We start from the raw sequence: 27958 nt of genomic DNA on the forward strand, positions 1-27958 counted from the left end.
CGATTTTCCATTTTGAGAGCCATTAATCACAGGAACGAGTGTGTCTTGTGTGTGTGATTTTATTTCCGCTTGTGTAGAATCGGTGGGTTCTGCTGGCGGTTCTTCCTTTAGTGTCGCATCGATGTCTTCCACTGATTCAACATTTTCGTTTGGGGTTTGTTCTGAGTAATTACTGACTTCGGCAACAATAACGGATGGCTCCACGAAAGGGACCTCCGACTGATTTTCAGTTGCAACTGTAATCAATTGGGGTGTAATAGAAGAAGCAGGAGGCTGATCAATTATGAGATCCTGAGCCAAATCAATAGAATTTCCCTTGAATTCCGAGTCAGCCAATGAAGGTTCGACTTTCACTGGTGCTTCAATATCTGAAGCATCCACAATAGGTTCAGGATTATCAGCTTGTTCAATTACTTCACGAACGTCGTCTACATACTGCTCCGATTCAGGTTTTCCAATTGAGACTTCTTCGTGTGTACAATCAGTTACTACATCCAACTGAACTGGTAAAGCTGCTTTACATTCTTCCCGGTACTCTGGTACTTGATCTACGATGGAATCTGCTACTAAAGGAAACTCACCACAATTTCCTACATCTAGATCAAATGCAGGTGGATTTTTGATATCAAAAACTTCTGTGCTATTCCCTGGTAAATTCGAGATGTGTGCATTATCTTCCTCGTTGGTGTATACAGATTTTTCTTCGTTGTAAGCAGGCTGCTCTGTGCATTGTATTAAAACTGTTTCCTCGGAGGAAAATACAATAGCTTCTTCGACATCCTCTGCTGATGAGGTCTCTATAGGGCTACCAGACGAATCTTCCGATTCATACTCAGCCACTATCATAAATGAAACGTGCTTCTTAGTATGGCTTTCAGGAGTGGCCACGATTTTCTCAACTTCGGCAGGTTCAAAATTATTCACTAGTTCCGAAGAAGTGGAACCGTATGTCGGTGGTTCCGCAGATTCCAAGACGTTCTGCACCATCTGAGCAGATTCATCGATCAATTCAGTCGTTTGGGAAGCTTCTTCTACTAGCGAGATGATAGATTCTACAATCACGTCACAGGTTTCAGCTACTTTCAAAGATGCTTCTGCTGCTTCTTCAGAAATAGATACTTCTGGCTGTTCCTGACTTTCTTCTTGTTTTTTGAAAACATCAAAATCTTCTTGTACAACCTGATTCTGCAACTGCACTTCAATGTTTTGATTTGGTTCCGATCCCTCGAATACTGAACTACTAGTCTGACAGATAACTTTTTCTACAATTTCTTCAACAACTGGTTTAGTAGCGGATGTAGAATCTCCATAACCCTCTGCATTCGTATTTTTGAAATCATAACGATTAATAACTTGACCATCTACTAGTTTTTGGCTAGTAGGATCGAACCTTGGCAACACATAGGACTCTTCAGGAATATCTTCATTGGCGACTTCCTGTGCCTGCTCCACTACTTCACTCACCAGCTCTTCCGCAATTGCTCTAATCTCTGCTTCATCTGCTTCCTCTGCCTGCTGCGCTATTGCCTCATCAATTGTCTCCGCAATTGTTTTAATTGCAGTTTCTTCATCATCTGGGGTAGTTTCTAACTCGATCTCACAAATGATCAATTTCGTCGCATCATTCGTTGCCAATTCATTTGCTGCTGTGCTTGCAATGCCCTCTGCATTTTTTTCAATTGGCAGTTCAACGACTGACTCAACTTCTTGACATGATTCGGCATCTACCTGCTTTTCAAATTCTTGTGATTCGACGCTTGCCGAGGCTTTCACTAATTCAACTTTTTCGTCAGCAACATCCCTTTGAATGTTTTCGTTTGCTTCCTTAGCCATTGTTGTTTGATTTTCCAAATCTGGTGATTCAGTGCTGTGTTCAATAATCTCAGGCATTTCACATGGTTGATCTGTTGCATCTAGTAAGATACCGTCCTCAATAGGACTTATTTCGTCAACTACTACAATTGATACTGCCTCTTCTTTTCCAGAAACATGAGGTTCGAGATGCTGCTGAACTTCTATCGCTTCCAATTGAGTTCCGTCATCGCAAGAACTATCTTTCGTCTCAACTTTATTAGCAATGTCTTCTGCTTGCTCCAAAATCTCTCCAACAAGTGCATCAGCGAGCGTTCCAATTTCAATCTGTTTACAAAGGGTTTCATCTTCCAGTTGTACAGCAAGCTGCTTCACGACAAATTCTTCATCAATAACTTGTTCTGTGATATTATCGTGAACTTGTTCCACTGGTTCTGCAGCAGTTGTGTCAATCTCTTTACAACCTATATCATTTAGTTGTGTTGCAAGGTTCTTGATGACAGATTCTTCATCTAAAACATGGTCAACGGTGTCAACGGAAACTTGCTTCACTACTTCATCTGTAACGATTGTATTAATTTGTTTACAAACAGTATCTTCCACTTGTGCCGCAGGTTTCTTGATAGATGATTCTGCATTTGAAACCGTGTCAGCTATGTCATCTGAAGATAGTTCTTGTGGCTCATCTACATCAATTTCTTCAACAGCAGCCTTGCTAATTTCCGCTAGTTCAGCGCAGGACTCCAAAGGCACCATCTGGATACCCCTAGCTTCCACGAGTACTTCAGTTACTAAGTCCTCTGCTTGTTTGAGTACTTCGGTATCATCACATTTTGATTTCTCGCTCTGCACTTGTATCGCTTCCAATTGAGTCTCATCATCAAAAGACCTATGTTCCGGTTCAGCATCTTTGCTAATCTCTTTTAATTCATTACATAATTCCGATGGCACTTTCGAAGCATCCGTAGTCAGCTTCTCCGTATGCTTCAATACTTCAGCTATGAAATCTTCCGGTTCGCTATGCTGGATTACTAACTCTTCCATTTGAGTTGCAAGTGATTCAGTTACAGATTCTATATCCAAATCTTGGATTGCTTCGTCACCAGAAGCACCATCTTTCGTTCCAACGTCAAGAGATTTGTCAAAAGGAACAACTGATGCAGCATCAATTTTAGAATCTGATTGGGATTGTTTCTCAACTCTAGTAGCTACCAATTCTGATTCAAGGTCTGTTGGACAAGTTTCCCTCGCCATTTCTTCGTGCAAAGGAACCGATAGTTCCGATGTCTGTTGAGCAATAGCTCTTATTGCATCTTCTTCAGCAGTGTCATCGGTTCCTACTTGATCGAGCTCAGAAACAGATTCCAATGTTGGTGATTCAACTATTTCAGTTTCAGCAATCAGAGAATTATCCTTATTATCAGCATATTGCGCAGTCGCGAGTTCTTCAACGATGTCTGTATGCTTTGGAGTAATGTCCGAGTCTGTTTTCGACTCATAAATAAAAGTTTCAGCTTGCTCAATATTTTTTTCAACTAGCTCGACAGCTGCAGCTTCTGCTGCTTCGTAAATTTTGTCGTCCACTTCCTGTTCATTCGGTTTAGCTACTTGTGTAGCAATGCCACTACTTTTCTCTTCCTCGTCATTCCGTACAACCTCCTGCACAACGAATCCATCAACTACCTGATCGGTAGTGGGATCGTTGCTCGGCTGTTCAAAGTCATCCTTGGCGATAACATGCTCGTTGCAGCTCTCTTTCGGAGCTAGAGTAATGTGCTCCAGCTCTACTACGTCAGCGTCTGTCGTTGCAGGACGTTCCGGCTTGGAAACCAGCTGCTCATAGTCGCCACTGATTTCCGACTGTACCGAGTGGCTAACGTTACTACTGGGCACTGGCACTGCTGAAGCTGGAACACCGTTCTCTGCGTTGGTGATCGGTTGTCCTAGAATGAGAAAAGGTAGGATATCCAACAACAAAAACTAAACAAACAACAAACAATGGGGAGCTGGGGTTTAAGGGGGTCAAGGGGGAAACTATAATTACAATCGGTTAGTCTATTGTTGAAGTTAGAGGCTTCACAGATATAGTTCTTAATCACGAATGTTAGGTTTACGAGTTAATTGCTGTGGCAGAGATAAAAGCATTGCAGTAGTTAGAGGGCAAAAGCTTAGGTATGAATGATGGTTCAATTACACACATAATCTAAAAACCATATCTAAATAATAGAAACTTCCAAATCCATTTATTAATAGAACGTTGATCAATGTCCTTCATTTCCCGTGATTTATGTCTCTTTGATCGTATTTGTGTGCATAAATGGTCTAAAAAGACCATTTCACTATATTTTTACCACCTCTCCTTCACCACCCAGCACAAGTTTGATGTTCCGAAGGAAGGAGGGATACAGAAACTTTCAAAGTTTGCCAACAAATATATGATTTGGCAAGCGATCTGTTCTTGTGGCAGAATGCGCCGTTTATGACTACCGGGACCGTAAGCGCGAGATCTACCTCAAGGAGTGTCTTCAGGAGCGTCTGCTTCTTTTGTTGAAGCAATACGAGAGCCCTTCGCTCTTCTGGCCGGATATGTGCCACTAGGGTTCGTCGCGGTTGCGGTAATTCCCGCAACCGCGCGGTTTTTGCCGCACCCGAACTGCAATATCTGCGGTGCGGTAAGACACTTTTTCCCGCAGATGCGGTGCGGGAAAGAGCTTTTACCGCGCGGTTTTACCACAACCGCACCGCAAAAAAAAATTGATAAGGTGATAATTTTGATTATTCTAAATTGGTATACAGACTGCTATTACGGAAGAAAATTTAGCTGTGTCCGAAATAATTTGACGCTATTATTTTTACTATATCTTTTGGACACTAGTTATTTTATACTTCTAAGTAAAACTTCACAAACTAACCATTTCAAATACATAAATTGCAAGATCCAAATAGAGACAAAATCATTAGATCATTTAAAAACAATAAATTTGTACTCTTAAATCCAATTTAAAAGTGCATCACTCAAATATGACGACGTTCTTATTGATGAAATACAATATGTTTTTATTTCACTGTATTGGAATATATGCGCTACTTTTTTCCGTTTTTTATTTCAGATTTTCTTTTTTACATTTTAACGACATTCAATTAGCTAGAGATTACTGGGTAGGGAAAGTTATGAAAATTAGAGCCATAGTACTCAAGTGAGAGCAAGGATGAGAAGTACACAGATCGGAAAACTCGGTTGTCACGGCAAAGATAGACACGTCTACCTTTATCAGGACACATGTTAGTGAACTCGGGTGATTCGTAGTTATACTGCCCAAGCTCGACCCTCATTAACAGAAGACAAAGATTAAGCCCGTACAATATTAAACCTGTTCTAATTAACCTGCCACTTCTAGTTTTCCGATCTGTGTACTTCACATCCTTGCTCTCACTTGAGTACTATGGCTCTAATTTTCATACCTTTCCCTACCCAGTAATCTCTAGTTAATTGAATGTCGTTAAAATGTAAAAAAATATATGCGCTACTATAATATAGAAGTAATGGTATTTCGACTTTATTTTTTTTATGAAATTCCTTTAAGAATGAAAGGTTGTTTTTACTACGTAAATGCGAAAATCATCCATTTCATTTTCATATGTCAAAAACATTGAAAATATGAAAATTTAAAGAAAAAAAAAATATGCAACTTCATTTCTTATTACATTTTTATTCCTCTTTTTTCAATTAACTGAAGGGTTGCTAAAATAAAAGTTTTCGTATTACTGCAGTAGTACGTTTTTGAATGTATAATGTTTGCCTTGAAATGAACGGAATTTTATTAATAGAAAATGCAAAAGTTGATTTTATTCATAAACATTACATTCTGAGGAGTCTCTTAAAGTTAAATTTCGTGTGAATAAGAAAAACATTTTATTATATATGGTTACACAAATGAACAATTTTTCAACACTATTTTTAAAAATATAAAAATTTTACCGCATTTACCGCATTACAGCGCGGTGCGGTGCGGTAAATAAAGTGCGGTTGCGGTAAGCGGTGCGGTTTTATAATTTTTTTTTGTGGTTGCGGTGCGGACAATCCATTTACCGTCCACATCCGCACGGCGACGAACCCTATGTGCCACTATTAAAATGTTGTACTGACATGATACGAAGCCAACGGGGTCACATTCGTACCCAAGGACGTCAACGCATGATGCGCATCTACATCATATTAGACTTATTGAAAGCAGTTCCTGTACTTGTGATCATGGTTATCCCAATACAGAGCCCGTTGTCTGGGCATGCGTTAAATATTGTGGGGTCAGATTTGATTTATTGGGTTCATTTCGGGTCTGAATAGAATATTCCATAATTGCAGCTCAGAAAGTAGTTGCAAACCGTGATCTGCCCTATATGTCCCTTATATATCTGTCGTTAAACGTGTTCAATATCCAAATTTAGCCGCTCTTTTTATTCCCAATTCCCTGCCTATGTCACTTTTATGTGTACTGCCGATGATTTGGAGTAAACTTGAGACATCATAATACAGCTTCGTCATGTAAGCCAACCACCCTACAACATCATCATCATCATCATAGCTACTCGGTTTGATGTCGACCCGCACCAGACGCCTACTACGTGATTGTATTCATTCTTACCTCCGTGCCAACTAGCACTGGACGGATATCTGTAGCAGAAAAGTGCATATTTTAGGCTTGAAAATGAGGTTTGAACCCTTTTGAAGCATTTGGACAGGAAGAGTGGAGTAGCCAGCTTCCTATTGCTAACATTTCGTGGAGATTGGGCTCTTCTCCACAACTATTGGAGCTACCGTTCACTACAATGGCTTGCATTGCGATTGACTTATATGATCTTGTTATTGGAAGGAGATTCTCCTTCCCTCTTCGAATGCTCCCGTGGTACGTGTAAGCGAAGTTGCTTACCAACCACCTAACTCCTTTTTGGCACTTCAAACAGTAATATGCTGATTAGGGTCAGTGAGTAATGCTTGATGAAATTGTTGTGTTAGGACTGCTTAGTGCTGAGGGCGATGGTCCTGCAACAATAGGTGGTAGAAACACATCACATCACACAATTTTGAAGCATTTTCGGTTCAAAATGTTTTGACAGCCCAAAACTGTGATTGTGAGGGGTTAAGAAATTTTGAATATAAAATAACAGCGTTGCCGCCTTCGAACTAACGCAACATAGTGAATCAAATAGACTCCTACTTAGCGCACCCGACTGAAATTCCTGAATAACTTGAAACTAAGAATTGACATTTAATTATGTGTGCAACTGAATAAATTTGTGTTAGTAATGTATTATTCAACTCCATAATTATTATTGCTGATGATTGTAGGAGACATTCAATTTATGGACTTAGGATAAAAAACTATTTCAGAACGTTATTGATTATTCAAGATTTCAAAATAGGGACAGTTATGAACGAAACACGTAAAAATCAGATATTAACCACTATTAGTTTTATTCTACGGAGATTTTTTTGTGCAAAGAGGAACCAAACATTCAACAGTCCTTGCTTACGTTAGACATTAGTTCCGCTGGAAAGTTATTTGAGTACACAGAATTCATCATAATCTCCTTCATCTAAATATTTTGTACGAAACATTTCGAAAGGACATTTCTAGATATTTTTTCGGAACTAAAACAAATCATGGAAAACATACTCGCATGAAAAAGAGCACTAATTACTGTCGGATGTAAAATAATTGTAAAATAAAAACATTTCATGCTTCGTCAAGTTCGCTAAACGGTCCCCACTAGTAAATTTGGAATAACTATTTTGGAGTGGATAGTGGTTTCGCCCAGATGTACGTTCTATGGGTACGTGGAGAAACAGGTACAAGTTCTTTTTTTCTTGAAATGTCTTTATTTGTTATTGTTTGTCTTGAATCTGGATTCAAAGAAAAACAAAAGCTAAGATCATCTTACTTGCGCTGTGATCTTTCCAGGCTATGCATGTGTGTAAGGTAAGTAGTATCGTATTAATGAACGTATACGTTGTAACTATGGTTTTTTGCGTTATATTGAATGAAAGAGTCATGTGAGTGCATGGCATTAGCTGAATGCAAATTTATATGTACGACTGTTAGCTCTGAATTGGTGCATTTTATGTGACTGGGTGAAGTATGGGAAACTTCTAAGAAGAACATACCTAGCTTCGTGTTTCCACTTTCGGGTCGCTTGATGTACTGCTCTGTTGCGAATACCTCATTTCTGAAGGTCGGGTCTGGTTTAATCTCCGGATAAGGCGCGGTTGGCGTTTTCTTGAATACGAGCTATTGCGTAAAACAGGTGAGATGAAACAGTATAATAAATTAGCTGATCCGATCGCATATAATCATTATGATATCGAGAAGTGCCGAAAACAACCCCCAAAGTGCTTACTTTCAGTATTGTGTAGATGAAGAATGAGACAATACCGATGGTGTAGAGTGGCATTATGAAACCCATTGAGTTGGCGGATTTTGTAGGCTGATGAGATCCAGCTCCCATAGGCGGGCGCATACCAGGTATGGGACCGGGCTGTAAAGAGAGAGAGACAGAGACAGAGATTGTGCAACGATTTCATTAGAATTGCCGAAAGCTTTTACTGGCAAATCATGAAGGTGCTATATTGTATATGTTAATGACTGGCTATACCAACTCCAATAAAAATACGATTTAGTGTGTCTACTAGTGAAACTATTATCATACACGCGCAAATTCTGAAATAAGCGATGGACCATCAATGAATAACTTGAAAAAATGATTGGTGAGACATTCAATTTTTGAGGCACAAAATATATGTCGTTAAGTATTAAAATAGTCCTGGGCAATGTTTACGTTACGTAATTCATGAATGGTCGCCAATGGTGACTGCAGAATGAAAATTGCTGGCGTTAATTTGAAACCAGATATTATTTTCTTGGCGGGAGTGTAACCCAACAAGTCATGACATTTTTAGGCGTGTGATAAATAAGAGCGCGAGTTCGAAAATGGGTCGAATCATTATCGAAAAGGGATAAATTTTCGCTCAGTAATACTGTAATACTGTTCAAACCACCCTTTTGGTTTCTGCACACTTCATACTTCATAAATTTTTGCCCATCACCAGATGGCTTACAGTTTTTACAAGGATTGCATGCATTAAAATAAAGGACTCTTAAAATTAATTTAATTTAATTCAATTTTGTTAGTAGATATTTTGTTAAATTCTTTCTCTTATACTTTTTTGAGCAGCTTGCAAATATATAAAATATAAAACCATATAAAATTATAAATAAAAAAATTAGACCAGCATACTGCAGTACTGTGAAAAATTATGTGTGAAAATCCTATAACTGGTGTTAAATAATATGGTCTTTGTTTCTTATTAGCTCTTGGATTTTTCTATACATTGACTGAACCAAATGCCGACATATATGAATTACGTAATATTTTCATGAATGTAGTTAAGAGATGCGCTGCTTAGATGGTGGCTAACGCGAATTAAAATGTTTGGGAATGATTCGAAAATCTGAGTTTTTCAAGAACCTATTATACTATAGTTGTAAAATAAATACACGTTCGCTACAGAAAAAATATTAAAATAGTTTGTTTAGATACTAATTTTTAATATTTCGAATTACATCTGAAAATAAACTGTTAGCGCTCAAACATTATACCCATTGCACAGAGGTCCAGAATGTAAATTTAGCAGGAATTTTAGTTTTTTGCTAAAACTAAATCACTTATCCTTTTAATTTGTTTAGGGAAGCTGTTGTACTTTGGCTCTTCTTTTCGTTTAAACGGAAGCTAGGGTGGTTCAAATTATAGCAAGATTTAAACTTGAGCTTTTTAGCCGTTCGAAATAGAACTTGACCGTCTTCGATGAAGTTGTAGAATAACACATTTTACATAAATTTGCTGAAGACACGCAAGTTCTATCTTTTTTATTATCCATTGCAGGACAAATTCAAATATCAACTTTAGGGTGTTCCTTAAAAAACAGTTTTTTCTATAACTTCCGTAGTTTTATTTTACACTAAAGCACAGACTGACAGACATAACACTATGAGGAAATTCCCTCAAAAAACATCGATCCGACAATTTTCCCAGAACACTAGCTCCACCTTTTATTCACGGTCCCAAACACTCATTTACTGGTGGGTTACCCCTCAGGTTTGGGAGCAATTTTTCACTAGTGGTCTATCCCCCGTATGTTTCTTCATATGACAGTGGCACCATAATTTCAAATGTGGCCACAGTCCCAACTACAAATATATTTAAAATGACCGTTAAAGCGTGCGAAGCTTGATTTTAAAGTGTTATGTCTGTTAGTCTGTGACTAAAGTACCCAATATACAACTTTAATATTGTGTTTTGGCGCATAATTTGCTTTTAAACATCAACTACTAAATATTTTCATTTCAAGGTTAAATATCTTGTAATATTTACCAAAAAAATAGTTTGTTTTTAGTAAAAAGAGTATAAAACTTTCTAACGAACGAAGCTAGAGGTTCGGTATACTAAGACAAAATGTTCTCCTTCAAAATAGCTGCAAAAGTTATATAAATAAATCCATTTTTTAAGCAACACCCTAATTTTTTGGTAAATTTCTTGTAAAATACAAGACAAGAAGTTTCAGTGTCTTCGAAAAAGTTTTTAAAAATTTGATTTTCTTGTTTTTGCCTTTCTCAATAGAAAGGTATTGCAATTGCTCTGAAAACCGACTTTTTAACGGAGGCCCGGAGGGCCGAGTGACATATACCATTCGATTCAGTTCGTCGAGTTCGGCAAATGTCTGTGTGTGTGTGTATGTATGTGTGTATGTATGTATGTATGTGTGTGTGTATGTGTGTGTGTATGTGACCAAAAATGTCACTCATTTTTCTCAGAGATGGCTGAACCGATTTTGACAAACTTAGTCTCAAATGAAAGGTGCAACGTTCCCATAGGCTGCTATTGAATTTCTAATTGATCCGACTTCCGGTTCCGGAATTACAGGGTGATAAGTACGAACACGCAGAAAATGTCGATTTTAATAAATTCTGCAATGAATGTATAAAGGTGAAAAATTTTCCAAAATATGACCACAACTGCTTCGATTTGTAGTATTAGGTCACTAACATCCATTCAAAGTCTATTTGGCCACATTGGCCACCATCCTCGGTTCCGGAAGCCCCGGCGGAAGTATCTAAATTCAGAATAACAGTCACATCGGTTTCTCGGAGATGGCTAGACCGATTCGACTAAACTTGGCCTCAAATGAAAGGTATTGCGTCCCCGTAAATGGCTATTTAATTTCATCCCGATCCGACTTCCGGTTCCGGAGTTACAGGTTGTGGCGTGCGATCACATAGCAAATTGTGATTCAAACCGATACTCCGATGAAAGCAAAAAAGGTAAAAATTTCGCTAAAATGTCTCTCAAACAACTTAAATTTGCTGTTCTAGGTCACCGACGGCCAACCAAACTTTCGTTGACTACATTGACCACCATAGACGGTTCCGGAAGTGCCCGGGAAAAGCGGCCATCTTTCAAAATTTACGAACTCACATCAGTTTCCCTGAAATGGTTGGGCCGATTTTCACAAACTTAGTTCCAAATGATAGCTATAATATCCCCACAGATGTCTATAAAATTTCGTACGGATCGCTTATATGGGTCCGGAAATATAGACTAAATCGTCCGGTCACATATGAAATTCCCATATAAGCCGGAACTCAAATTTTTTTTTCAAAGGGGGGACCCCATGAAATTTCAGAAATCGAATTCGTATTTTTGATGCCAAACATCTTTAAAATGCATGAAACGTCGAGATTTTATGTTATCCCGAAAAAAATTTTTTTTGTAAAAATCGACTTTTTGGGACTTTGCCGATTTCGCAATATTACCGTGGCTGTTTTTTTCAAAATTTTAGAACTCGAACTCTTTTAATGAATATAAACAACGCACACATTCTCGTGATTCATAATTGAGAAAGGCACAATTGCACCGCTAGGTGGATTAAAATAGGTTTTTTAGGAAGACTTCGAAACTTTATTTCAAACCATTAAAAAAGTTATTTTCCGATTTGAATAAATTTAGAATCACCCTACCCACCACTTAAAACAATTGAAAAATCTTGTAAAAGGCAAAATTTTATCATGAAAACAAAGCTACAACAGTAAAAGTAATTTAAACATACTACCATGGGTCAATTTACCAAAAATCGAATTTTTAATACAACTTTTGCAGTATTCATTTTTTCAACATATCTTTTAAATATTTTTCAGAGTTTTGGAGGCGAACATTTTTTTCTTATACTCAAAAGTCTAGCTTCTACTATTCAAAAGTTATAAGTACTTATAAAATCAAAAATCGATTTTTTTAAATCAATTTTGTGAAATTTTAAAAAATTTCGTTCGCCCTTTTTTGCTCAATTAAAACTCGAAATTTTACCTTATATGTAATTGAAAAAAAAAATTATCTTTTGTTTGCACCAAAGAGTGATATTGGTATACCAAAGAATCCCATTTTTGGCTAAAAAGGGCTCATAGCTTTTCAACCATAATAGTTAGATATGTGGTGCCATAAAACAAATAATTCGCCTCAAAACAATTTTAAAGTTGTCTGAAGACTACTTCAGTTTTTAATCAATAACGCAAAAGTTATTTGAGTAAAACAGTTTTCCTAAAAAACACCCTAACTTTTGGCTTTGCATTTGTTGAGAAATGTTAAAAATGTGACAAAGCTTCAGCAAACTTTTCTAAAGTTGGTCGTTCTACAACTTGGCTGAATGTCGTTTGGCTAGAATGATCAAAAAGTATATTTTTTTATCTCGGAAAATTAGAACCACCATAATTATTGTTTTAGCAAAAAGAAGGGATCCACAAACTGTGTTTGTAGTTTGTGGACCCCTCCAAAGACCAATAATAAGGTTAAGTGGTTTAGTTTTAGTAAAATCACAAAATTCCTACTAAATTTACCTTCTGAACCATGCATTGGTTTTCACCAAAAAAAAAAAAAAAATTAAAATTAAAAATTTACTGGAAAGTGATATGCGTAGGATTTCCAAAAAAGCAAGAGACACCCTAAGGTAGAGTTACTAGCGATGAAAATGGAAAAGCAACATATCATAGAGAAGATTCATGTTTCAATCTATGCACGGTGTCTCTGGTAGAAAAAATATTTATGCAAAAAATCAGTATCGCTGAAGTACTCACTAATCGAATGCTAAGATGCTTTTCTTTCATCTGAGATTAAATTTAAAATGTTGTATCGGGGGGTCTAGAACACTTATTTTTTAACATTTTGATATTTATTTTTGAAGATTTCTTTTTAAAGAATAGTTCTCAGAAGATAACTCACTTTTAAGGGGAATGCATTTCTAGACATACAGTATCAAAACAATGGTGTTGTTACGTTATTAAGTAAGATCTACTCAGAAGCCCAAACAGCGTTTCAATTGTCGAAGACCCTTCATCTTGAAATGCATACATAAATGCGCCTTCAGTTTTCGTTTCATATTCCGGTCGCTGATGACACCAATGACTGACATTTATCCAATTTCGCGTTAATTCAAATTTTAAATTTGAATAATATTTATACTCGGGGTCTTTTTGTCTCTGGTAGAACAATATTACCACAAACAAATCAATATCGCTGATGTATTAACTATTCGGAAATTTGCTTTTCTTTTAAATGAGACAAGTTTTTAATTGTTTTTTCTAATGGTTTAAAACATTTTTTGAAATTTGATGAATAATTGATATCATATAACATTATATAATTTTCAGATGTCTCAGACCTTTGAGCCTGTACTTGGAGTATTTTGATCCTTTTTATCGTAGAAATGAAATGAAAATCTGTTTAATTATTTTTGATAAAGTGCACTTTAAAATTCAACTTCGGGATTCGAAAAGTAGGCTTTGCCTCAAGCGGTTGTGAAAATTTTTAGGCTGTCACAATTGTAGAAGATTTTTGTAACCGTAGCTTAAAAAGAATTTTTAGAAGGTTCATTTGCGAAAAGTTGAGTGCTAAATTTCATCGTGATGAAGGATTATTTGTTTAATCTTTCTGGAAGAAGTAACAGATTTCACTCAAGCTGGAAGAGGAACTTCAAAAGATCCGGTAGGATTACTTCAGTGTTTCGATTAATGGCGGACGGGAAACGCAGTCCGCTCGGATTGACTGAAAACAGCTGTTTCGAATAAACTTTCGTATCGAAATGGACCACTAATATTGCTAAGTATCTGTACCGTTTTTATTATTTATGAGTTTTTTTTAATATATATTTAAATAGCGTACATTATGGCACCGGAAAGAGCAACGACTTGTCCATCTCAGAGTCAGTTGTATTTTGTATATCTCCTTCCGCATTTGCCCTTGATTCCTTTGTAAGAGTTTATATTACCGCATTCGATCACTACACCGCAATAGTGGGACAAAGTTGGAAAACAATATTCGAATTAACGTGTAAAATTAATTAACCGACACAGAACTCCATATTTTTGCGATCTTTTTGATAGTGTAGTCGATGTGTTCTTTGAAATTTAGATTTTCAATTATCATTACTCCTATTTAATTTCACTGACACGTTCTAACACATTATTATACAACTTAAAATTAACCCAATCACTGTTCATTGGGTTTTTCTCAATCAATAAATTTTAACCAAGTACTCAAACTTCCTAGATCACTATTCAGTTTTCAGCAACAGCAGTAGTATTGTAGCAGGCAATAAATATCACACAGATTAGGGTACGTAGATTGGCGTCCCTAATCAGAAGATAATAATATTTGCAATGACTTCCTAATTCTGAGGAATTATGTACTTATTGCTAATATTCCCAGAGCGAGAAAAGGCGCTTTAACCTAGGCTCTTTAGCCAGGACAAGGTGTAAATACCTCTGTCCCATCCCAAAGGACCAAAGGAGTGACATTAACCTTCTTAGCCAAGTCACTCCCAACATTTTATCCTAACCCCCAATAATCTGAAACGGTCGGTACAGTTGTCCTCGTTTCTTCCTCATTAAAGTTTCAAAACGATTCGTTGGTTGAATTGTTCATTAAGTGAATAATTCAATTGCCGTATAATATTGAAACATCTTCAAACACAACTCTGCACAGTAGGCCTGGCCGTTTTAATATTTGCGACATATTATAATATGCTTCAAATATTAATGTTGACAAGAAAAACACTAAAGAATAACTGCAGTGTTTTCCAGGACGCTTTTCAATACTGGCTGTGTAAGGGTTAGAATAGAATAGAATAGAATAGAAGTGCACTTTAAAATTCAACTTCCCCATATTTGCTACAATAGAATTGCTACGTATAAACAAACCCTACAACCAGGTAACACCTCAAGATAGACCTCTCTGCTTTCAAACATTTTCCCGCAGACTAGATAACAGATAGCATGAAATGTTTTTGCGGAAAATATATGTTTTGCTAAAATATGGACCACTGCGCTTAAATGTGTTTTTAAAAGGAAAGTCTTTCGATAGTGTCAAAACTCGTAGTTTTCAATGAAATTAAAGACTAAAACCAACTAACACACTGAGGTAACACTGTACGAAGATTTCATAGAACAATAATAGAAGTTTGTATGTTATATAGGAATCTCGAGCAAAAATATATTTTGTTACCGTCCCTTTTGGTTTGTAACTATTGAGAGGCATATATGTTGGAACTTGTTTGTAGTATGTACTGCCCATGATCGCATATTTGTCCCGTTTTCTATGGGATTTCCTATCTTTATGGGACTGATATGCGATCATGGGCAGTGTAAGTATTAGTGTGTAAGCGTAAGTAATTTTGTGTTTGTTCATCTGACTCTGTAAAAATTTATATTATTGTTAGTATAATTTTGTTGTTGTAATATTTTCTGTATTTTTGTTTAACATAGAATAAGGTTACTAACTCCAATAAAAAAATAAACCTCTAATTAGGTAACGTAAAGAAGAAGAAAAAATTGAATTGAGCTAGTTGGGCCGAGTGTGTTAACCCGTACTTACAATTTCGAAAAAAAAATTGAAATAAACATTTCGTTTATTGAATTTAAAGGCACTTAATTAACAAAGCGAAACTGGCTAAATGGTGCAAATGATGCCTTTGATAGATTATTTTGCCGTAAGATGTGCATTCTCGTGACACTGTGTGTTCACTAATTTAACCTCCTAAAAGTTATATATCTGTTTAGAAGGTCGTCAAACGGTGGGATAACAAAATTCTCACAAGTTTCCTATCTCATGCCTCCACGCGAATCTAAGTCTATTGATGACATTTGGTCCTTAGACCGGCGACGACTGGGTGCTATCAGCCTTCTGCCGATAGTAGCAGAATGAGAGGGTCCGAACAGATCTAGTCGAGAAAACATTGCCGCAAAAATAAATAGTTGATCGGAAATTACCCATAATAAGACTTTAATCTGACTAGTATCGATGATCACGGGTCAAGACGTATTGAAAATTCGCCTGTCTGTTTTTATGAACCTAATTTCAAGCTCCGTTATTGCTAACAACATCAGGTTAACAATCCTTCATATTTCTCTTCAGTGTTCGTATACTTGTATTAAACAAACAATCCGATATGGAAAATAATAAATACTTTCCTTGATTTATAACATCTCGCGCTATCATAACTCTTTGCCTGTATGATGTGTTATCACTCGGTAGTTTTCAACCTAATAAATATATCGTAGAGAAGAAGTAGCGAATTCTGTCTAAATGCTGTTGCAATAAATAGTGATCCGGCCCATTACGCAGATAAGATTAACTTTTTAGGTAATACTTCCACGGTCGGCCGTGTGAAGTTCAAATTGCTTTTGTTTACGGAACATAGGATACTCTCGGTGTCCGGCTGCCCAGAGTTTAAAAAGAACCAAAAACTAAACAAGATCTCTTCTTTTTCGGGTGATCGTGTACTCAAAGACTAACTAAACAACTACCTAATAAAATATGCTTTACAGGTCGCATCGCTTGCTTGTAGCGAACTTAGATCTTATACCCTTCCAAACCACCAACTCCGCGACACCTATGGAAGAGACTGATGAATCGTCGTTCTTTCGTTAATTAGGTGGAGCATCAACACTCCCCCCCCCCTTATCCTTTATCCTTCCCCGTGAACCATGGAGATGGGGGCGGCCGGCAATGATGGCTATCATGTTGTTGAGATTTTAATATGAGTCGGATTGGTATGAATTCCTACTTACCATTTTCTAAGCAACTCTTATTAGATAATCAGCAGTCAAACATGATGAAGTTAGTGTGCAATCCGCCAAAATCATCTTCACAACGTAACGCCACGCAACGCAACGTAACGCAACGCAAAAGTGAGATATCTGTTTAGCAGTACTCATTGAAAACTATTTAAAAATGATCATCAAAATGTAAAACAAAAACGTTCTAGACCCCCCGATAGAACATTTCAAATTTATACTCAGATGAAAACGAAGCATCCAAGCTTTCGAGTAGTGAGTACTGATTTTTTGTGATAATCTTTTCTATCAGTGACACTGTGTAAGATTTTCAAGAAGATACATATTATAATAGCTAATTGGAAAGATAACAGGAAATTTGAAGGCTATAATTAAAAAATAATGCCTGGCGTTTCTCCTTAAAATTGTGCACCTTTATACAAGCGCTCGAGAGCCACGAACCTAAGGGTCACTATACTAATTACGTAAAGGCATATGGGGGGAGTTTCAAAATATGTTACAAATTCTTTTTTAAGGGGGAGGGAGGGTTCGTCCTTTCTCACATAATATCATAAAATAAGTATGAAAAATGAAATCAATAAGAAAAATATTCTTTTCGTAAGAAAGGAAGCTATTTCTAATTTGTGCCATGAACATTTTGAATATCAAACAAAATGAGCACATATTGAACATCATGGTCAAGGAAGGGCAGACCTCGAATTGCAGTGTGTTTGGAGCGCCAGTAAACCGGAAGCAATGTTCCACCAGGAATCGGACAGACCTCGGCACCTAATAACTAGTCCGTTCAGTGTACCTAGGTCCACTGCACTGGACTAGATCGAGTAGATTAGGACAAAGCGGGGATCTAAACAACTCACGGAAACAAGCATAGGGATCGAGATAAATCCACCGCCGGGGGATTCTAATTGGCTGAAAGCAGAAACAGATATCGGGAACGCTAAAAATTCCGCCGCCGGAGACCTCTCCAGAGAACTAGGGTAGATTCACCGTCAGGGACCGTCCGAGCACATCGCGAAAAAACCTGGAGCTAAGTGCCTCAATGAAATGGGCATCGTCATAGGGAGAAATTCCGCCGTCGGGAAGCTCTCAGTCGGTGTAGGGTAGTTTTACTACCAGGGACTATTCGAGTCAGGGATGCGAACTTTCAGTTCAATCTACCGCAATCAAGATTCAAATTCAAAACCTCCCTTGATCATTCACTTTGAAGTTAGCCAACCGAACGCCTTCATTTCAAATTGATGCTTTTTCATTCATCAACAAAGCCGATATCTGCTTTGTGGTGACCAGTTTAGATTAATTGTTGACATGTTTAGCATTTTCAAGCATAAATTAACAATGCAAAGTACGTTCAGGCAGTTTTGGTTGAAAATGCTAGTCAGTATCTCAGTAGAGAGATATTCACAGGACCAATGAAATTGAAAATGAATGGAAAATGATTGAGCGGCGTGGCTGTTTCAATGAATGATGCAACTAACAACTGCAGTTTGAATATAGTATGGCATGATTTGAGATTTGTTCCTTCTTCAAGTTCAAGCAAACCTGTCGAAAATTTTCAGCTCTGATCCGAGTAGATCGCGACAAAGCTGGGAGCTAAATGGCTCAAAATACTTTTAACCTTCCTCCGGAGCAAACGTAAATTCATAATTCCCCCATACTTATGGTCCAAATTAACCCTCACTGCATGGTGTTTTGATAGTGTTTGGAATGGGTTCAACCCATGAAATCACTATAGTCCAGAGGATCCCATTTAAAAACCATATTCTGGTGTATTGGTGGGTTTTGATACCATTTCATGGTGATTTGGTGGTTGTAAAATTTGGTGTGGACCATATTCATGGTATTTTTATGGGCTTGTATGGTGTTTGAACCAATTAGAATTTGCTCGGGCTAACAGTGTGATAAGACATTACTTATAATATGCCAAAGTAAAAATATGCCAAATTATGCCAAATATAAACTTGTTCGATTACTTATTAGAATTATTAAGTTTGTTTGTAAAAATATATGAACAATCGGCTATGGTAATGGCCCAGAGTTTAAAAAGAACCAAAAACTAAACAAGATCTCTTCTTTTTCGGGTGATCGTGTACTCAAAGACTAACTAAACAACTACCTAATAAAATATGCTTTACAGGTCGCATCGCTTGCTTGTAGCGAACTTAGATCTTATACCCTTCCAAACCACCAACTCCGCGACACCTATGGAAGAGACTGATGAATCGTCGTTCTTTCGTTAATTAGGTGGAGCATCAACACTCCCCCCCCCCCCTTATCCTTTATCCTTCCCCGTGAACCATGGAGATGGGGGCGGCCGGCAATGATGGCTATCATGTTGTTGAGATTTTAATATGAGTCGGATTGGTATGAATTCCTACTTACCATTTTCTAAGCAACTCTTATTAGATAATCAGCAGTCAAACATGATGAAGTTAGTGTGCAATCCGCCAAAATCATCTTCACAACGTAACGCCACGCAACGCAACGTAACGCAACGCAAAAGTGAGATATCTGTTTAGCAGTACTCATTGAAAACTATTTAAAAATGATCATCAAAATGTAAAACAAAAACGTTCTAGACCCCCCGATAGAACATTTCAAATTTATACTCAGATGAAAACGAAGCATCCAAGCTTTCGAGTAGTGAGTACTGATTTTTTGTGATAATCTTTTCTATCAGTGACACTGTGTAAGATTTTCAAGAAGATACATATTATAATAGCTAATTGGAAAGATAACAGGAAATTTGAAGGCTATAATTAAAAAATAATGCCTGGCGTTTCTCCTTAAAATTGTGCACCTTTATACAAGCGCTCGAGAGCCACGAACCTAAGGGTCACTATACTAATTACGTAAAGGCATATGGGGGGAGTTTCAAAATATGTTACAAATTCTTTTTTAAGGGGGAGGGAGGGTTCGTCCTTTCTCACATAATATCATAAAATAAGTATGAAAAATGAAATCAATAAGAAAAATATTCTTTTCGTAAGAAAGGAAGCTATTTCTAATTTGTGCCATGAACATTTTGAATATCAAACAAAATGAGCACATATTGAACATCATGGTCAAGGAAGGGCAGACCTCGAATTGCAGTGTGTTTGGAGCGCCAGTAAACCGGAAGCAATGTTCCACCAGGAATCGGACAGACCTCGGCACCTAATAACTAGTCCGTTCAGTGTACCTAGGTCCACTGCACTGGACTAGATCGAGTAGATTAGGACAAAGCGGGGATCTAAACAACTCACGGAAACAAGCATAGGGATCGAGATAAATCCACCGCCGGGGGATTCTAATTGGCTGAAAGCAGAAACAGATATCGGGAACGCTAAAAATTCCGCCGCCGGAGACCTCTCCAGAGAACTAGGGTAGATTCACCGTCAGGGACCGTCCGAGCACATCGCGAAAAAACCTGGAGCTAAGTGCCTCAATGAAATGGGCATCGTCATAGGGAGAAATTCCGCCGTCGGGAAGCTCTCAGTCGGTGTAGGGTAGTTTTACTACCAGGGACTATTCGAGTCAGGGATGCGAACTTTCAGTTCAATCTACCGCAATCAAGATTCAAATTCAAAACCTCCCTTGATCATTCACTTTGAAGTTAGCCAACCGAACGCCTTCATTTCAAATTGATGCTTTTTCATTCATCAACAAAGCCGATATCTGCTTTGTGGTGACCAGTTTAGATTAATTGTTGACATGTTTAGCATTTTCAAGCATAAATTAACAATGCAAAGTACGTTCAGGCAGTTTTGGTTGAAAATGCTAGTCAGTATCTCAGTAGAGAGATATTCACAGGACCAATGAAATTGAAAATGAATGGAAAATGATTGAGCGGCGTGGCTGTTTCAATGAATGATGCAACTAACAACTGCAGTTTGAATATAGTATGGCATGATTTGAGATTTGTTCCTTCTTCAAGTTCAAGCAAACCTGTCGAAAATTTTCAGCTCTGATCCGAGTAGATCGCGACAAAGCTGGGAGCTAAATGGCTCAAAATACTTTTAACCTTCCTCCGGAGCAAACGTAAATTCATAATTCCCCCATACTTATGGTCCAAATTAACCCTCACTGCATGGTGTTTTGATAGTGTTTGGAATGGGTTCAACCCATGAAATCACTATAGTCCAGAGGATCCCATTTAAAAACCATATTCTGGTGTATTGGTGGGTTTTGATACCATTTCATGGTGATTTGGTGGTTGTAAAATTTGGTGTGGACCATATTCATGGTATTTTTATGGGGTTGTATGGTGTTTGAACCAATTAGAATTTGCTCGGGCTACCAGTGTGATAAGACATTACTTATAATATGCCAAAGTAAAAATATGCCAAATTATGCCAAATATAAACTTGTTCGATTACTTATTAGAATTATTAAGTTTGTTTGTAAAAATATATGAACAATCGGCTATGGTAATAATATATTCAGTACAAAGCGCCAGAATCATATTGTGTATCACAAAAGTCTCAAATATCCAGTTTGAGGTGTAAAAAGGTTTTCTAATACAAAGTTATGTATTGCCTCTCTTTCTCACACATGTTCTGAAATTTATATTTTTAAAAATTAAGCATAATAACTTTTTTAAGGATATCGAATCAATATTAAACCATTAACAAAGTTGTTCGTAATAAAACAAGCCATGTTGCATTAGGGTTTCAAGTAAGCAAAGTCACTGTGGGATTTTTACTGAATTAAAAGTTTTCAATTTAAGATTTGCCATATATATATATATATATATATATATATATATATATATATATATATATATATATATATATATATATATATATATATATATATATATATATATATATATATATATATATATATATATATATATATATATATATATATATATATATATATATATATATATATATATATATATATATATATATATATATATATATATATATATATTACTATACAAACATGAAATCTCTTTGGGGTGAGCTAGAGCTACCGGAAAATAGCATATTTGGGATTTGGTTAGTGGAGTCAAATACCATTTGAATTAATAGTGTTCCGAAAAAATAATGAAAATTGTTGACGGTCTAATAGTCATTTATAGTCATTCGATCGATTTAAAGCCGTGTGATGCACACTTTTCCCTAATAGAGCCTAAATAAGCACATTGCCTCATGTCAAAATGCAAGCATATACTATATTGAAAGGAGCATAGGGAACATTATGCTACTGGCTCATTGGCAGCAGACATAATTTGACTCGGTATTTTACTCACGCAGTCCACAAACGTGCGATAAAAGAATCAATAAATTGTGCGAAAAAAGGTGCTCGTTTATACGGTTCGTTAACCATCTACAGTAAACAGTTATTCACTTCCATTCGATTTTACAGTTAATAATGATCACATACAGCTACTTGTTCGCACCCTTCTTCATGACACCTCTTTTACAGGTGTTTCATGTTGTTTAGCAATGTAATTTTATTGAATAACTAATTAATTCGCCAAGCACTCACTCTGACTACAATTTTTACTTTACTTTCTTCTAAAAGCTTTAGCGACACGCAATAATATTCTGTTTCACTTAGCACGCGCTTTTGAACTTAGCTTTCACTGTACAAATTGCCAAGTACACGAAAACGTGTATCACTAATTCACGATATTAGATCTATAATCTAAAACAGCATTCAATTTGATTTCAATGGTTCACTTGATTCGCGTACCGCCGCTGCTGCACAATTGCACTCCTTCGCTTCAAAAAGATCGCGCACGATTGAAATACATTTTCGTCGATTGCTGTTTTCCTTTCCCGGCACATGGCGTTGAAAGGGGAAAACCGGTACACGAAAAGGCAAAAAGAAAACCTCACCAAGTCATCACCTATACCGCGCCGATCACCTCCGTGGTCAGCTGCAGCAGCATAATGACAGTTAAACAATTGGTGATTTGCCGAACAAATTTAGAGCTATTCAAGCAATCAGCGTAAGTGCCTAATGCAAACCAATCTGCCTGTGGTGTCTGGTTTGATTGACGGTGTGATTTGGAGAAATCAGTTATTCAATTATTTCCCGATTTATCAACCCTCCGGAAGTCGCGTTGTGTACTTAGTTTTAGAGCTGCAGGCGATCGCCTAAATGTGTATAATGATGCGACTGCCGGAGGAATAACCGTTGTGAGAGAATTACACGTTAAATATTGAATCAAGTAATTGATTATTTTCTTCCAAACGATGTGACCGTTCAATAGAAATTCTTATAAAATAAGTTAGTTCGAAAAAAGCATTGATGTAATTAATAGTAATATACCCGATAAACAATTGGCGTTAGCTGATCTGGAGATCAAACTGGCACTATATTGAGCAGGCCTAGATATCCCAAGTTGATTGACTTTTGGCCCCAGTACTGAGACACTATTTGTGAATATCAGTAGAACACAAACAATATAAGCGCAGAATGAATTTTAATTTCTTCGGAAGTCGGCTTCTTACCGTAATGAAACCTCTTCAGAATATTTTATCCCGGAACGGTCGCTCTCGATAAGATAGCAGACTTCTTATACAGTTTCAAGATTTTCGACACCCATATTACTGGGATACATTGAAAATTTACAAATAGTATTAGAATCCGAAATCCAGATTTCTGGCATAAAGACGAACAGTTCCGTTGAGCAGTTCAAAAGTTTATTAGCTACTGAGTCCAAAACAACCAAATGTGTCGAAATGAGTTATGAATTGACATAGTAATAAACGGGAACCTTTTCGACATGGTAAGGAGCAAAAAAATTTCATCACACCTTCTTCATGTTCATAAATCAACTATATCGTCAAGTTTATTCCACTCAAAGCTATCATTCTTAGTGATTTCTTAAGATGTCGTAAAATTTTAATTTTCTACTTTAAAACATTGATTTGTCATAAACTGGTATTAGAAAAGATACCCTCTCGTTCACACAGGACTTTTGGTTCAAGGTTAAGAAAGTTTGGGGAACCCCAAATAGGTTAAGAACTATTTGGGGAAAAACCTGTTCTATATATAGGTACCATCAAATCTCAACCATTGCAGAATTATTGAACTTTTTATGTAATTGACTTGTTTGTCTTGAAATGCTTCTATATCTATTGGGATACCGCAAAAAAAAATTTTTTATTCCTTCATATTGTGATAAATGTCAATAGTGGCGTAGCCAGCGGGGAGTTTTGGGAGTTAAGCCCCCCGCCACCAAACCAAAATTAATTGGGTTGAAAAAAGGTAATTGATGCTGAGTAATTTAATTAAATATGGTACAAAATGTTTTTGGAAGAACATTGTCTGATCACTACATTGAGAACCTAATGTTTTAAACATCATGAGAACTTTCGGAAAATTGTGAGTAGGGGACCTTGTAACGTATCTCTTAGCCGAGATCCCATAGTTGTCAAATTACATCAATATAAAATACAATAACTGCGCGTATTATTATGAGCTCTTTTCCGAAGAGATGCTCAAAAATATGGATTAGTGACAATATTTTGAATGGGAAGCTAAGTTTGAATAGGTCAATTCAGGCCCGCACACAAGGACAGGGTTTTAGGGATGCAAACCCCTTCCATGAGGGTTTTGAATTACTTTTTAAAATTTAATAATTTCCTGTTCAGAAAAAAAAGATATATTGCGAGCCGTTTTGACACATCAAATGTCATTTAAGTTCGGTCACTCTAGATACAAGTCGTTGAAGAAACTAAGGAAACCTTGCGATGGTGGCTGGATGGGGATATAAGTCAATTTCGTCGGCTTCTCTGAATCGGTCCATGTTTCTATAAGTTCCGATATTGGCAACAATTGTGAGTAGACTAGTTACACAGCGAAGGTCGGTCAGCGGGAGGAAAGGAAGTAAAACACGAAATCGGAGAAAATCGGAATATCGTTGGCTGGAGAAATTTTACCGCCGATGATCTCTCTATCGAAGTTTCTGACAGCTAAATGGCTCGCGAAAACGGACATCGGTATCGGGAGAAATACCACCGCCAAGGAACTCTCAGCTCCAGTTAGCAGATAAATAGGAACGTGTAGCGCCAAGCAGGAAAGGAACCCCGGGGAAAAAGGGTGTAAAGAGATGTAAATCATTATGGACCTCTGGATGAATTTGTGTCTCAACCGGTGATGATATTTGCAGTAGATCTGAAAAACTCAGATATACCGCGTATGTTGGACAGGAAGCAAGAAAAAGCAACAATGGAAAAAAAACATGAACGATTAACACAAAATAAAAATAGCAAGAGCACAGTCTCTACTGAAGTAGCACCTAATAGTTGCCCCGGATAGATGAGAATTGCGAGATACCAGAGGTTTAGGTTTAGTCAATAGGTTTAACTACTAAAAACCTATCCGACACTACCACGAACCAGCAGTTAGCGGTGTCTGTTGAAAGTTTCTTCTCGATAATAGACATTTACTCAATTTGCTGCACTGAGTCGATTAGCACACGAGACTTGGCCCTCCAGCCTCGGCAAAAATCTTCAACGTTTGAGAGCTTCTCTATACCTTTCCTTTAAAAGAAATGTAAAAAAATCAAAACCCACCCCTTGAGAAGTTTCTGCGTACGGGCCTGGGTTGATTGTCTATTAAACATAAAATTGCTCACCGAAAACATGCATACATTTCTAAATTTGCTAAACATATTTTTTGAGATTGCGTAGCGTTGAGATAAAAACTCAATATGCTTAATAACAAGAATAACGTTTCGGAAAGTATATGGAAGTTGATGAAAAAAAACGTTAATTAATAAAATTAATAAAATAAAAATTAATTTTATTAATTAATTTAAAATTAAAATAATAATTAATAAAAATTTCAATATTTTTCAAGTTTGTGGGCAATAGTGGTTAAAATAAATTCTTGATAATTTTTTTACGGTAACGATCACATTCATTCGAAACTGTCAAATTTCGATGTAAAATATCATTGAAGAATTTTACAACGTAAAACAGCATATCTTCTGAAAAAATAATTTTGATGGTTAATCCTTCTTGAAATAATTATAGAAAATTTAGTCTTCAAGCAAATTTGGCTTTAGACTTAATGTCTTCCGCAAAGTTTTCGGGAATGCTATTTGGAATAACTTTGTTGAAGTCATGAATACTCCATATATTCAGAGCGAAATATAGTTAAAGTTATTCTGACTATACTGTATTTGATAAATCTCTTCTGCGGTTTATAAAACATAAAATTCACATTGCATTCAAGGTACGAATCTCAGAAGCTTACAAAAAATAGTTATATTGAAGAGAACTGGCTTTAACCCTTTATAAGGCAGTGGCAACTGTAAAGTCATCTTTTCGTTTCGTTCATAACGCAGGAATATGAAGTGAGAAGTATTCTAATCTTATGGAATCTACTTGTTAGGAGTCTGGCGACTCTACTTATTACTTTTTATCGAGATACAGATTGGCGAAGAGTGTTTTTTGATAAAAATTCGGTAATTCTCTTTTGGACAATAGAATTAGCTCGATTTTGGAAAAAAAAAACACTAGACCCTATAAGTTGGTGATGCAAATTTGTAAAAACAACTATTTTAATCCGTAACTTGGTTGCAAGTGGTAAAAATTTTAAAGAAAAAAAAATGAATAAATGAACGTCTGTAATCTGCGGTCTACTTTTATCAACTTTTCCTTACTATTAATCAGATTGTAACCAGTAACCCACCTTCATTTCTTTCTGAATTTTTGAACCAGCTCGATTTGTCTTTAAATTCGCACCAATCTCGTAGGAAACGCATCAAACATTAGGAAGACTGACATTTTCTAACGGACGGTAGCAACTATATTTTCAAAACAGTTTTTGTTACGAAATAAATGTAAATATATTCTAAACTTAGTGAAAGAACCGTGTTTCTATTAATATAACATTCATTAATAGCCCCAAACTCTGGGCCTTATAAAGGGTTAATCAAAATTCCTAAATATTGTTTTATATTCCGATATGCTGTATTCCTGTAGCCTTCATATTTTCATCAAAATTGTTTAAAATGACATTATTAACTACTTTGCTGAAGGTACCAAGTATTTTACAATTTTTGAAGATGTAGTATCTTTCTTTATATTTTTGAAGAGTTAATTCTCCACATTTACTATTAGGAGAATTAATCACTAAAATTTGTATCAAATCATGCACAGTTACATGTTAGAAAACTTCTTCGAAGATATTAAACCTTCAAAGTTAATGATTTCAAAGTTATGTGATCTTGACCGTCGAAAAATTGTTTTCAAAGATGGCTGTTTTTCGAGGCTTACTAAGTTGAACCTTAAGGCACTCTACCTACTACCTACTAAGCTGAGTATTGGAACTTTTCTAGATTTTAGTTTTAGAAAATAAAACGTATACTACCCTCGCTAGACAGCTTGTCACGTTTGCTCCAAATACTAAAATAACAGGTCCCATCTCCCACCTTCACTTTCGAGAGACTCTCCTATCATCTGCACTGTGGTAATGCTCGACAGTTATATATTGTGAGTTACACAAGGTAAAAGAAAAGCGAGAGGGCAACCAGCAATCGTTTTCGTGCAATTTCCGAAACAAAATCAATCAAATGTGGCGATACTCCGTGGAACAGTAAAATCTGGCGTGCAGCATCAATCGCTAATTTATCTTTTCTTTGCTCGTTTCGCCGCTGATCGCATTTACTCGCAAGCTCAGTTCAGCGAAAGGTGCCGTTTTATTTCGGTTTTCGTTTCATCTCAATTGAGCAGGCTTGGAGGGGTTTTATAGTTTATAGGTGGACGGGTAAGATTCAAAAAAATAATTAGGGTAAAAAGGTATATAACCCAACAAGAATTCAAAACCGCAAACCTTATCATTTCGAGAGGCAGATTGCAGAAATAGTTTCCATGTGTTGTTAAACGAACAACTCATGACGATTTCGTTTGTATATTAGTGCTACATCATTTGTTTTGTTAGGAATAGCCGAAATATAAAGTGCAGCATCTGTCTTCTCTTGCTCAACTCTACATTTGCTGCATGTGCTCGCGATGGAGAATACG

The 27958-nt window shown here is 36.6% G+C and overlaps 1 protein-coding gene across 18 annotated transcripts in view; it reads right to left on the reverse strand.

Annotated features, from left to right (window-relative positions):
• The window catches only part of LOC131693064 (uncharacterized), a 94275-nt gene that overhangs the window by 22310 nt on the left and 44007 nt on the right, over nucleotides 1-27958 (reverse strand). For 14 of the 18 annotated variants that reach the window (XM_058980543.1, XM_058980555.1, XM_058980558.1 and 11 more), the window contains 4 exons: nucleotides 8209-8346; nucleotides 7976-8099; nucleotides 7753-7773; nucleotides 1465-3755 (listed from right to left, as the gene is read on the reverse strand). In XM_058980543.1, coding sequence (XP_058836526.1) covers nucleotides 1465-3755; nucleotides 7753-7773; nucleotides 7976-8099; nucleotides 8209-8346 — 2574 coding nt within the window. The remainder of the gene's footprint in view (nucleotides 1-1464; nucleotides 3756-7752; nucleotides 7774-7975; nucleotides 8100-8208; nucleotides 8347-27958) is intronic. The other 4 variants (XM_058980556.1, XM_058980554.1, XM_058980559.1 and 1 more) reach the window with 4 other exon arrangements.

The sequence above is a fragment of the Topomyia yanbarensis genome, chromosome 3 (assembly GCF_030247195.1).
Source record: "Topomyia yanbarensis strain Yona2022 chromosome 3, ASM3024719v1, whole genome shotgun sequence".
Taxonomy (NCBI): Eukaryota; Metazoa; Arthropoda; class Insecta; order Diptera; family Culicidae; genus Topomyia; species Topomyia yanbarensis.